We start from the raw sequence: 13,684 nt of genomic DNA, 5'->3' as shown, positions 1-13,684 counted from the left end.
TAAAATACAAAAGAGAAGTGTAAGTGTTTTTACGTGTCTCACTTGTTGAGTTTTGTAAAAGTCATTGACCCTCCACCAAAATCCAAAATCCGGATCCCTTTTTTCTCAGAATTTGCCTTTAAATTTGGACAAGGGACCCATTTATAAAGACATTTCCCTTGTCCGTCCTAGTTAGGTTGGACTCACTTCTTACCAATCTCTAAAACCCTCCGATCACAATTCACTACTGGATTTTCTCCACCTTGCTCTTTGCCAACCGCCCCTCGCAATCCCATTCTCTCTGGCTTTTTCCACATTCGATAAAAGACTCTCTTGCATTTTCTGCTGTATTTACGTTCCCCCTGTTCTGTTTCCGTGTTCTGCATCCGTTGGTGAAAGTCAAACAACGCACCATCGAATCGAAATGGCGTCAGAGAAGAGCTCCTCCGTGCTCCAAGTCACTTCTTCAGGCGGTCCACTGCGGATGATGACTCCGTTGACCGCTCAAGTTGCTCTCAGAATCACAGCCATTGTCTTCACACTCATCGCCATCTGCGTTACAGTCACCAACGGCCAATCCGTCGTCGTGTTCGGATTCAAGTTCGAAGCCCACTACTCCTACTCAACTGCCTTCAGGTAAACGCAGATCCAAAAAACAAATCAAAGATCCAATTTTTTACAACAGATATGATCATTTTTATTTATTTATTAACTTCCTTTTGGGTGTCTCTGTTGTCACAGGTTCTTGGTTGGTGCTAATGTTGTGGTGTGTACCTTCTCAGTGCTCTCATTGATCTTCGTATCCTTCTTAAGCCGTCCAGCATCTCAACACCTCAAAAACTACTTCTTTCTCTTCTTGCACGACACGGTTAGCAAATTGTCGTCCCTCGACTTTTTTTGCAGTTCCAACAACAGCTCCCGTTATAAATTGTAGCGTTAATTAATTGTAATTTGTATCGCAGGCGATGATGGTGCTAATGATATCCGGATGCGCAGCGGCGACCGCAATCGGGTACGTGGGGAAGTATGGAGAGAAGAAAATGACTTGGCAGCCAACGTGCGGTTACGTGAATGAGTTCTGCAACAAAATGGCCATCTCTCTTGTGTTTTCTTACCTGGCTTTCTCTGCATACTTGCTTCTCACTCTCATGGCTGCTCACAATCTCATGCCTCGCCCTACTGAATGAACTCGCCAATACACAATTTACAAGAGATGTATCCCATCCATCATCCGAAAACGACATCGAAAATCTCACAGTTTATCAATTTGCTATGTCTTGTTAGTTAGCATTTGGGACCTTTGCAAACTTGTGCTGCATGTACATATGGTTTCTTAATGGTTTAGTTTACATATTACCCCTGTAGAAATTATGTTACTTAATCGTATTTATTTGTACTTACTGTCTCCTTGATGGTTGAGGAACTGGTGGCTTCTTTGGATTAGGAAATGTTGCACAAACTATTTGCCTATTTGTAGCTTTCTTGCCTTTCTTCTCCTAACAACGAGAAAAACTTACTTGTAACCGGAACGCGGCAATAAGAATGCCCCATAATAACGTCCAGTTCTAGGTAAGTTCGTCCTGTTTCTTTTCAAGTTTGAAGGGAGGACATTTATTAGGGTCGTTGACAACTTAAGAAAATAAGAGGGGGCAGTATTTAATTCCATAGCCACCTAGATTGCAATTAGGTAATTTGTCATCAATTAGCTGTGTAACAGAAAAAGGACATGCCATTTAATTCAACAAGATTGTCACTAATTGATGACCCCTTTGTATTTGCTCGCCTGACTTGCGTGGACCGTCATATATGAGTGATGAATGATGATCGTATATAAAACATATACATTGTGATATGTATTAAGCTTGTTTAAGTCACTAATAACATGATTAGTACTGGACTTAAAGTATCACTCTGGAGTCTATGTCTCGTCGTCGCTGTCTTTTGGGTGCGCTTTCAAGGTCTGGCCTTCAGCTTCCCACTTTTCGGAATCCCAGGCCGGGTCGATCTCGGGTAGCTGATAGTCATCAGGTCTTAATGACAGTTGAAATTCTGGCAGGTCAGGCAATGTTTGTAGAACCCTGCATCCGTAGTTAAAAGGTTAATTAGATGTTTTGGGGACTGAGATAATAGAGGAAGATACAGAAAATAATGGCTCCTTACTTTTCTTGTTCTAAAAGGTAGCCATACTGTTAGAAGTTGGTATAGAATCCGAGAAGGGTTCCTAACTGGTGTGGGAGTTCTAATTGTAATAGATATGGGAAACTTGGACGCAAGTTTCAGATAGGTTTAGGATTCCAACTCAGTTTAGGATTAGGTTTTGATTTAGTATAAAAAGGGTCCTTAACGTTAGGGTATAGTTAATGTGGATATAGTGTGTGAGAGACTTATGTGACAAGAAAACTGTTTGTATGTGTGAGTTTTCTTGTATTCCTTTATTCAATCAATAAAGTGTGCTTCCGTTGTTCATGGTTTTCTGTTATTGGTTTGGTTTGATCGAAGAGTAAGTTTCAACAAGTTGTATCAAGAGCCATAGGTTGCGTGGTCAAATCAAAACGATGACAAAAACTGAAAGTGGAGATGATAGGGGTACTGAGGTAACCAAGACTTCGGTGCAAAGTGCTCGGTTTGAGATCGAGAAATTCATTGGGACAAATAACTTCGCTATGTGGCAGTGCGAAGTAAAGGATGTACTGATTCAGCAAGGTTTACTGGTGGTGCTTGAAGACATGCCTATAACAATGAAGAAGGAGGAATGGCAGCGGCTGAATGCACATGCATGTTCCACGATTAGACTATGTCTTGGAAAAGCACAAAAATATGGTGTAATGAATATCTCATCAGCTAGAGAACTATGGGATACGTTGGAATCGAAGTACTTGAAGAAGAGTGCAGAAAACAGACTTTATCTTAAGAGTAAATTGTATCGTTTTCAGTACAAGGAAGGAACTAAGATGATTGACCATCTTGAAGAATTTAACAAGATGATTGCTGAACTTCTGAACCTAGAAGAGACGATCAAAGATGAAGATAAAGAGTTGATTCTGATGAATTCCCTACCTGAATCTTACGAGTCGTTTGTTACGACATGGATTTATGGTAGAGAAACTCTTAAGTTTGATGAAATCTCAAGCGCAGTGATGAATCATGAAGTCCGCAATTTAGACAGACAAGAGAGAAACAATTTCGAAGCACTAATGGTAAGAGGTGTTGGAAATGTGCCCTAAAACCAATCATATGATGATACTTTACGGACATTTCAAACTAATGTAGTTTAAATGTAAAGGGCAAAGATTATTGTTTGAGCCGTCTCATATAAATGTTATATGCTTAAACGATAAGTCCAAGGAATATGTGATTGGAAGAATGCGATCTAAAGAAGTTAGATTCATGAGACCATTCTTTCGTTGACACATCCTAAACGTTCCTGATCATAGGATTGTCAATTGGGCATTGACAGTCCGTTAAGATCAGTACGTGCTATGTCTTCTCTCAGGGAGAGTGACTAGTCTCGAGTCATTGGTGTGTGTGACATCAAGACAAGTACGTAGGTGCTCAATAGAGAATGAGTTCACTGAACACGATCAACGAAGAGTTCTCATATTCATGTCACATGAGAACTCATGGTTGGGATAATGCAAATTAGTCTTTTGACCTGAGGCATCACAGTTGTCTTGTGGTTAGGTTCTTAATCTTTGATTATGTCAAAGTCACTCCATCAGGAGGGTGTCCACGACATCGTTGGGGTTAAGCCACTTGGCCATGGAGGCAAGTGAATGCGCAACAAGGGATCTCTAACCTTCAAACTGTTTGAGGGAGAATACTCTATGATATGATTTAGAATCTCTGGCCAGAGTATGAATGAGATGTTGGAATGCGTTCCAGATCACATTCAAGGTAATCATATAAGCACAAGACTCACATTGGATAGTAGACATGAATAAACTATCAAACCAAACAATGTGGTCAAGAGTATTGTATTAGAGAAAGACCGTATTGCATTTGTAATCCTAAAACTGAATAGGTTCTCCACCTCTTCTGATTAGCTTGGGTAACCATGACATGCTGCTAGGCGTCAACCATGGTTTGTGGAAGCCATAAAAGTGTATTATCACTAACGGGAGAATTGAAAGTAAGTTCCAATTCACAATCGATTTGAAAGAGTTTGAATCGCCCACTGCCTCGCTAAAAGGAACCTAATGGATCGTACACCGTGTAAGGTAAAGATTGAAGATTCAACGGAGATGAGTAAGAATAATTAAATGGTTTAATTATTTATGGCAATGATTAATTAATATGTTAATTAATCAAACGAATAAGTTCGTTAAAGACCTCGGGATAGTTTTGGACCTTAAGGCCCAATGGGCTTCGAACGTCAAGTCCATTGACTTAAGTTGTATGACAACTTAATGAATAATGATTCACAAAGGCCCAAATAGCCCAATAAATCCCCTTAAATTCGGCCATTTAGAGGAGGGTAGTAAACTTGGCTTAATTGCAAGTTTGCCACTCCATTGTGAGGTGGTATAAAGACATCTTTATAGCCATTTCATCCTTAGGGTTTTTCTAAGGAGTAAAGATGAGAACAAACTCTCCTTTCTCTCTAAAATGGCCGGCCACTCTTGAGGAAAACATCTAGCAATCTTACTTCCTCAAGGTCACTCATTTCTTCTCCAATCTTACCTTGGTGTGGAGACTTAGAGGTTCTCAATTTTGGGAACTTGGATAAACCTTTTCATCCATCCAAATCCATGGATCTAAGATGCAAGGAATGAAGGCCCTCTCTTTGGGTGATTAGCCTTTGCTTATGCAAAGAGGAATCTACAAAGGTATTGATTTCTCAACTCACTTTGTTTTGAGTTGAGTCTTGGTTCACCTACTTACTAGGCTTTGAAGTTCATGGTTAAGTTTTGTTTTTGAGTGCATATAAACATGATTCCGCCTTTTAATTGTTAATTGCATGTTGTTGATGTTGCTCAAATGAACTTGTTTTTCACAAATCTTCCTTCAAGAGGAAGATCAAAGGAAAGAAAACCAGCAACTAAGAAGAAAGGCAAGTCTCGTTCGAGAGGTGCCTCAAGCAACAGAAAGTTTCTCGATAAAGATGAGTGCGCCTTCTGTCATGAGAAAGGGCACTGGAAAAAGGATTGTCCCAAAATCAAAGCCAAGAACAAAGAGAAGAAATATGAAGACTCAGAGGCAAACATTGTCGAGGCTAACAATGAAGATTTCGTCTGTGCCCTAACTGCATCAAACGGAATAAATTATATGAATCACTGGGTGCTTGATACTGGATGCACTCATCATATGACCTCTCAACGTCATTGGTTTTCTTCGTTCAAGACCCTCACTGGAATGGTATATATGGGGGATGATAATCCAAGTGCAACGAAAGGAATTGGTAGTGTTAAAATCAGACACCATGATGGTGTAGTCCGAGAGCTACAAGGGGTGAGATATGTCCCAAATCTTAAGAAGAATTTAATCTCGCTTGGAACTCTTGAAGATCAAGGTTGTAAATTCTACTCAGAAAAACAAACATTGAAGGTTGCAAGAGGAGCATTAGTGATAATGAAAGCGCCAAGAAGGGGTTTGCTTTATTTGTTAGAAGGCACCACTATTGAATCTCCGATGGCTATGGTAGCAGCAAGTGATCAATCAGATACATCTTGTCTATGGCATATGAGGCTAGGGCACGTGGGAAACAAGGCATTGCAAGGATTGATTAAACAAGGGGTCCTAGAGGGAGCCAAAATTGGGAAGATCGATTTTTGTGAACATTGCATCCTTGGCAAACAAACCAAAGTAAGTTTTGGCACGGCAATACATCAAACGGAGGGAATCCTGGATTATGTACACTCAGATGTCTGGGGGCCTGCGAAGAATGAATCCCTAGGAGGAAAGAGATGGTTCGTATCCTTTATTGATGATTATTCACGAAGAGCATGGATTTATATGATGAAGCACAAACATGAGGTGCTGGATATTTTCTTAGAATGGAAAAACACAGTCGAAAGGAAGACTGAGAAAAAATTGAAAGTCTTGAGAAGTGATAATGGGGGAGAGTATACGTCTGATCCCTTCTTTGAAACCTGCAAAAAGGAAGGTATAACACGACATTTCAGTGTTAGAGAAACTCCTCAGCAGAACGAAATTGCAGAACGGTTGAATCGAACACTGTTAGAAAAGGTCAGACGTATGCTGTCACAAGCAAAACTGTATAAACGTTTTTGGGCAGAAACATTGAGTTATGCATGTCACATTCTAAATCGTCTTCATTCTTCAGCCTTAAACGGAAAGACTCCAATGGAAGTATGGTCAGGACAAATTGCTCAAGATTATGACAGACTAAGGGTATTCGGGTGTGATGCGTATTACCATGTGAAAGAAAATAAATTAGACCCGAGAGCAAGGAAGGCTATCTTTCTAGGGTTTAACAGTGGCGTCAAGGGATTCAGATTGTGGAGTACAGAACTCAAGAAGGTTGTAATAAGCAGAAATGTGACGTTTAATGAAACCCATATGCAACTAAGAGAAGATCGAAAGATTGTGCAAGAGGTGGAGCTAGCAAAAGAACAAACTGAACATTTAAGAGATGAAGACAAACACAACAATGAGGGTCAAATCAGTGTCGATCAAGAAGAAAAGCAAGAAGAGGACAATATGATTAATGATGTACCAGATCAAGAAGATTGTATCGCCAAGAGAAAAGGAAAAAGAGAGGTTGGGCTTCCTGCTAAATTCAAAGATTGCGTCTCCTGTATAGCCTACGCATTGCCAGTAATCGAAGTAGACATCCCTACAGATTTCACAGAAGCATCAAGGAGTAAAGAAGCTAAAAATTGGCATGAAGCTATGGATGATGAGATGTTGTCACTAAAGAAGAACAAAACTTGGGATCTGGTGGAGCTACCTAAGGGAAGAAAGGCCATTGGATGCAAATGGGTGTATGCAAAGAAAGATGGAATAAATAATGCAAGTTCAGTAAGGTTTAAAGCCAGATTAGTAGCAAAAGGCTACGCTCAGAAAGAGGGAATAGATTACAATGAAATCTTCTCTCCCGTGGTGAAACATTCATCCATTCGAATCCTCCTAGCACTGGTGGCACAGTTCGATCTCAAATTAGTACAATTGGACGTAAAAACTGCGTTTTTGCATGGAAATTTGTCTGAAGAAATTTACATATGTCAACCAGAAGGATACGAAGAGAAAGGAAAGGAGAATCTAGTATGCAAGCTCAACAAATCTCTATATGGTTTGAAGCAATCACCGAGGCAATGGTACTTGAGGTTCGACAAGGTTATGAAGGATTTTGGCTACACTAGGAGCCAATACGATCACTGTGTATATCACAGGAAAACAAGGGAAGGTACATATGTATATTTACTGATTTATGTAGATGATATGCTCATTGCCTCTAGTGATCAAACAGAAATCTCAAAACTCAAAACTCAGATGCAAAATGAGTTTGAGATGAAAGATCTTGGCGAAGCAAAGAAAATTTTGGGGATGGAAATCACACGGGATATAAAGAAAGGGCTGGTGTGTTTATCACAGAAACAGTATGTGGAAAGATTGCTACACAAGTTTGGCATCCGTGATGAAACCAAACCTGTAAGTACACCTCTGGCCTCTCACTTCAAGATGAGCACGCAGTTATGCCCTAAGTCTGATGAAGAAAGGACTAAGATGAAGGACATTCCTTATTCTAGTTTGGTTGGAGGGTTGATGTATGCCATGGTGTGTACTCGACCTGATATTGCTCATGCAGTTGGATTAGTAAGTAGATTTCATAATCCTGGAAAAATGCATTGGGAAGCTGCTCGATGGATACTGCAATATTTGCATGGAACAAGGAGCACGGGAATTTGTTTTGAGCGAAATGATAAAGGAATCGAGAAGTTCTCTATTGGATATGTAGATTCTGATTTTGCTAGTGACTTAGACAAAAGAAGATCTACCACATGATATGTGTTTACCATGGCGAATGGTCCTATATGTTGGAGATCAATTCTACAACCAACTGTTGCTTTATCAACTACAGAAGCTGAATATATGGCAATGGCAGAAGCAATTAAGGAAGCTATTTGGACACTGGGATTAATAGCAGATTTGGGAGTTAAACAGCGCAAGATAGATGTGCATTGTGATAGTCAAAGTGCTATTTACTTGGCGAAGTATCAAGTGCATCATGCAAGAACCAAACATATAGATGTAAGATATCATTTTGTTCGGGAGATTATAGCTGAAGGCGAGATTCTTGTAAAGAAAATTGCTTCAGCTGATAATCCTGCAGATATGTTAACAAAGGTGGTTGGTGCATCAAAATTCAGTCATTGTCTGGGTTTGGTGCATGTAAGACAGGTTTGATACTTGAAAATGGTGGAGCGATGGAAGCAGAAGAAGTCTCGAGGCGGAGTTCTTACCAAGGTGGAGTTTGTTAGAAGTTGGTATAGAATCCGAGAAGGGTTCCTAACTGGTGTGGGAGTTCTAATTGTAATAGGTATGGGAAACTTGGATGCAAGTTTCAGATAGGTTTAGGATTCCAACTCAGTTTAGGATTAGGTTTTGATTTAGTATAAAAAGGGTCCTTAACGTTAGGGTATAGTTAATGTGGATATAGTGTGTGAGAGACTTATGTGACAAGAAAACTGTTTGTATGTGTGAGTTTTCTTGTATTCCTTTATTCAATCAATAAAGTGTGCTTCCGTTGTTCATGGTTTTCTGTTATTGGTTTGGTTTGATCGAAGAGTAAGTTTCAACACATACATATGAGGTTTCCCTGTTGCAACTTTAGGAATTTTCTGATGCAAATGCCTCATAGCTCCCCAGAGTGGAGGAGCCCTGAATTTAGAAACAAAGAAAATAAATAAATCAAGAATATCAAGGCAATTAAAGCTTTTGAAAAACTAACAAGAGTAGTCAACAATATCCACCTGGTAACTGGAGCTGCAAGGCAAAAGGTTAAGCAAGCCTTCTTGCTCTCTGATAGAAGTTCTTCCGCCGCAAGAAAACAGCATAGAGCGCTAACGTGGCAGGACGGTTCATTGCCCTTGTCAAGGATCAGACCGTGATAGTAATACGATGCAGCCTGCACAGACATTTACATATGATATACATACATATTGATTGTATATATGCAGAAAAGGGAACAATTTCGTATCAATATCGATTTAAAACCTTTGACGCAAGAAATTTCCTATTGATGAACCAGATATGCTTCTTCTCACACCCGTTATTCATGTCACATCCTGACAAGCAGTGATAGGCCCGATCTCGAAAAACAGAACAAACACAGTTTATAGAAACTTAGCATATAATTGCAGACGTCTAAGTAAATCCGAAAGAAGCATAAGCTGCAGGTTTGAATTGAACTAATGAATGATTACAGCATAAATGCAAACCTGACTAAAATAGGTCAACTGTTCACATGCCAATCTCCTTTTAACTGATAGTGCAGCCTTCTGATATTCAACAGCTAACCAAGCTGGATTTCTGTTCCCTGCATTTTTCATCAAGATCAGTAAATCTGTAAACTTACCTTTCAGTCTTAATAACAGCAATTACTGTCTTAGTTAACTTAAGACTAATCTAATTCATGTTTCTCCACTCCAAATCAATATCTATACTCAATCGATGTCAATGTCAACACAAGAAAATCGATTCCACTTATCAAGGAAGTACCTGGCCTAGAGTTTGATAAGAAATGGCCTCCAATAACCATCCTGCAAAATTTTGGGCAAATTTTTCCTGTGTTGGTGACATAAATATGTTTTAGTTTTAAGTAATTGGCACCAACTGTCTAAATCCCAGATCTAATGTTATGTTACTTTCAACTCAACATACTTGATTTCGGGTGGTATGCGAACCAGGACATCCCGGACACAGAATTCCAAGTGGCCAGATGCCTTGAGCAATAAGTCGATAGCATCTCTCTTGGAATCTGGAAGAAAAGAATATACTTACGGTTAGCCATCAGGTGAACATGTATAATAAAAGCATATGGACAAGAATACAAACCTGAAGAAACTGTCCCTATAGTCGAACCAGAATGGTTGCATGGGATCATCAAGGTGTCAGCCTCCGACAATGTAAGCATAGCCATCAGGTGCACAACAGATAGTACTTTAAACCAGGAGATTGCCACACATGCTTCCTGCAACTCGTCACATTTGATCAAACTCGATTGCATGACAAATTAATGACAAATACTCCAGGTTATCCCATATATACAAATTAATGACAAATACTCCAGGTTATCCCAGAGGTTTAATATAAAAAGAGAGTAGGGCATACCGGTGTCCTCTGCAACTAAGACAATCTGATTGCGAAGCGATGACAGTCTGTCAACAAGATCTTTTGGAATGAGGCCTCTAAGACGCTTTTGAACATCAGACTGAGCCGGGATTCGCGTAGACGGAACGAAGACCGCGACTTCAGGGACAGTCAACTTCTTCTTTCCTCCAATAGCATAAACACAAGAGCCGCACCCCATTTTGTTTTATGAGCGTACATATTGGTTTCAAACATAAGAATAAGAACATCCTACACAACAAACTAGCCGTCCACTTATGGAATTTCAATTTTTTCACAAAAACTGTCAAAAGGATTTTGGAAAATTTTCCAAAATTTATTAATTATAAGCCAATATTCGAGTCATTCTCATCTCCCCAAATATTTCCCAAAATTAATATTAGGATATTCCAAAGATTTTCGACACCTACAAATCTTTTTGGGGGCCATGCTATTTGACACATCCCGACCGAAATCAAGGCGTGTTAACTGTCACGCCTTGATTTCGGTCGGGATGTGTCACTATTAGTTTAGTTTATCTTTTCAATTATCAACTTAAAAAATCAATAAAAATAATTTCGAGACTTAATAAATGGTAGGATCACATCCAAAGGTCTTGGAGCATCAAAATTTGAGACTTAAAAAATCAACAAGATTCATTATAAGTCAAAATTCGAGTCATTCTCAAACACCACGTATTTCTTAATATTAGTATAGGACTTTACGAAGATTTTCGACACGTTAAAAAGTATTTTTGAGGGCCCCACTGTTAGGTTATATATATATATATATATATATTTTTTTTTTCCTACTTTGAAAACCAATAAAAAAAATAGTTCAGGACCTAATAAATGGTAGGATCACATCCAAAGATCTTGCAACATTTTCCTTAGCTCCCATGCAAAATATTTCCTAAAACTAAAAATTTCAAAATTTTCACAAAAACTATGAATTATAATCTACGTTTTCAAAGCTATTTTGATCCTAGCCACACCAATTTGTGAGACATGCAAGATTGCATACAGTCGGTCATAAGTAAGAACTTTTCGTTTCACAAGTATACTATCTCATTCTCGTCAAACTAATTTTGTTCTTTCATATTCAACAATGCGCACATTTGAAAGAAAACAATTTAGTTGGATTGAATAAGGGTTTTTTTTAGAGTCAAATCCTCACATATCTCGAACTAAAAGAAAATTAAAGACCACAAATAAATAGAAGTATGAGGAGAAAAAAATTAGTGTTGGAAATCATTTTTTTAAAACCATAAGTTGATGTGATTGAGCTAGAGTTAACGGAACTGGGTCCTTTCTGAAGGCAGATTGCCTGCCTTCCTGTTTGGGTGCCATTTCTATTTCCTCCTATTTTGTGCGGTCACATTTAAGCCACGTCAATATTTTATATTGATTTTTTTTATAGAGATAATAAGACAAAAAACAATAGGAATATAAAATGTTGACGTGACTTAACCGTTACCGCACAAATAGGAGGGGATGAGAATGGCACCTAAACAGGAGGGCAGACAATTTGCCTCCATCCTCTCCTGAGCTCAGGATGGGGATCCTCGTAAGTAGCCCATCTGGACCATTCAAACTTGATCCAACAACTGCAATTATTATAATTTTTAGAGTGGCCCCCTATTTGGAGCCATTTGATCAAAATTCAACAGCCCGGATGGGCTGCTCAAGAGGATCCTCATCCTGAGCTCATGAAAGGATCCAGTTCCAGAGTTAACGGGATAGGATCTTATCCGGATCCTCTTTGTGAGGATTCTGGAGATTACTTCATCGTGTCCGTTTATCTGTCATCCTACGGCTAGAAATCATTTTGATTTTTTTATTTAAAATTAAACACAAACAGTACCTGACGAAAACTAACCACATGATGAAGAGATCCCCGGATCCTCACAAATAGGATTCGAAGAGGATCCTCATTCAGAGTCAACAATGAAAAAAGAAAGGGTAGAGTAGAGATGTGGTATGATTTTCGTGGGGAGGCATTTGACCTTGCAAGATTAGGTGGTTTATGTAGGGCATCTCCATTCTCAAATTCTCAATTAATGGGTTGACACTTGACCGATGCCACTGGTAAAGTCTGGAATCATGTTCCCCTAGAGATCACGGCTGAGTGAAGGTGACTTGAGGGATCGATAGACGAAAAAGGAATAGAAAGGGATATCTATTATCTAGAGAGGAGTAGTAGTACTAGTAGTAGTGTTCCATATTACTTGTAGGTAAAGGAGAAGGATTTCATGTTAGATTTTGTTCTTGTTTCCTTTATATGTGAGGTCATAATCTTCTCTTCTATCTTTATTCAAATTTCAACGTATGTTTAAAGGTGGTCATGAAAAATACCGAGGCCTGAATGATGAGAGCAATTAATCTATTTCCGCATTAGATTCTATACTAATTTGAAAATAATAAAATCAGCTAGTCATCAACACTATAACGACTCAAGGAATGCGTAAGCGCACCAACATCGGTACCATCCAAAAAAAAAACTAGTTATTGATGAGGGCCTTTAAAATCGCTTATAATTAAAGCTCATATCAACCTAGTAATCTGCCGATGTGTGAGTCTCAACTCACGCTAGCACAACTTGGTGTATTGCAATCAAATTACAATTAGGTATACAAAATATACAGTTAAATAGTTCACTAAATAAAAAGAGGCAAGTGTTTCCAGTTGCAGAGCAAATCTTGGCTCTGAGATGCATCCATGGTCCAGTCCACTGAGGCATATAAGTCCTTCAAAGCAGCTAAAAGGGTCGGTTATAAATAACATATTGAGCATATTTATTGACCAATTTTAACGTGCAAGTTGCATACAATGCATATATGGTCGTTTAATTATAAGTCTCTTGCTTAATTTTGTGGAAATTTTGTCTGAACAACTATTTCATTCAGCTAATGAACAAGGAAAGTTGGATATGAATATAAAAATACATAGAAATAATATTGGAGCCTGCAGGAGGAGGAGGAGGTCCCATATTCCCATTCATTCAACTAGTTGAGGAGGATAGAATATATTCCAATATATATGGTGGTATGGGCAGCCAAAGCTATATCCCATATGAAATGAAATGAGAAAATTAACTAATTAATTAATATATTGTAAAATAATAAAGGAACCTAGAAATTGATAATGATATACTGGTGATGATCTAATTTTTGACAATGATCAGAATCTTATCTCTCTATATGCATGGTTAATATTATTCGTCTCAATCGACAGCGATGAGTACTCAGTAGTGCTGCATGGCAATATGGCAATGGCATGCATGCAAGCTAGCTTATAAATAGGGAGTCCAAGGCGTTGGATTAGAGCATGCATGGGATAACTGGATTAGATAGAGAGATATCACATCAAAAGAGGAAGGGAAATATTGAAGAGAGTGTATAACATGAAGAGAAGAG

The 13,684-nt window shown here is 38.7% G+C and overlaps 1 protein-coding gene and 1 pseudogene across 1 annotated transcript; one reads left to right on the top strand and one right to left on the bottom strand.

The window, feature by feature from the left end:
• Positions 1–155: 155 nt before the first annotated feature.
• LOC137740877 (CASP-like protein 1F2) lies at positions 156–1,375 on the top strand. The gene is made up of 3 exons (XM_068480681.1): positions 156–615; positions 721–847; positions 942–1,375. Exons 1-3 carry the CDS (start codon positions 404–406, stop codon positions 1,164–1,166), a joined length of 564 nt encoding a protein of 187 aa, XP_068336782.1. The 5' UTR covers positions 156–403; the 3' UTR covers positions 1,167–1,375.
• Positions 1,376–1,776: 401 nt separating this feature from the next.
• LOC137738920 (uncharacterized) lies at positions 1,777–10,471 on the bottom strand (annotated as a pseudogene).
• Between the last annotated feature and the right edge of the window lie 3,213 nt (positions 10,472–13,684).

This window comes from Pyrus communis, chromosome 7 (assembly GCF_963583255.1).
Source record: "Pyrus communis chromosome 7, drPyrComm1.1, whole genome shotgun sequence".
Taxonomy (NCBI): domain Eukaryota; kingdom Viridiplantae; phylum Streptophyta; class Magnoliopsida; order Rosales; family Rosaceae; genus Pyrus; species Pyrus communis.
This window is presented reverse-complemented; position numbering and strand designations above follow the sequence as displayed.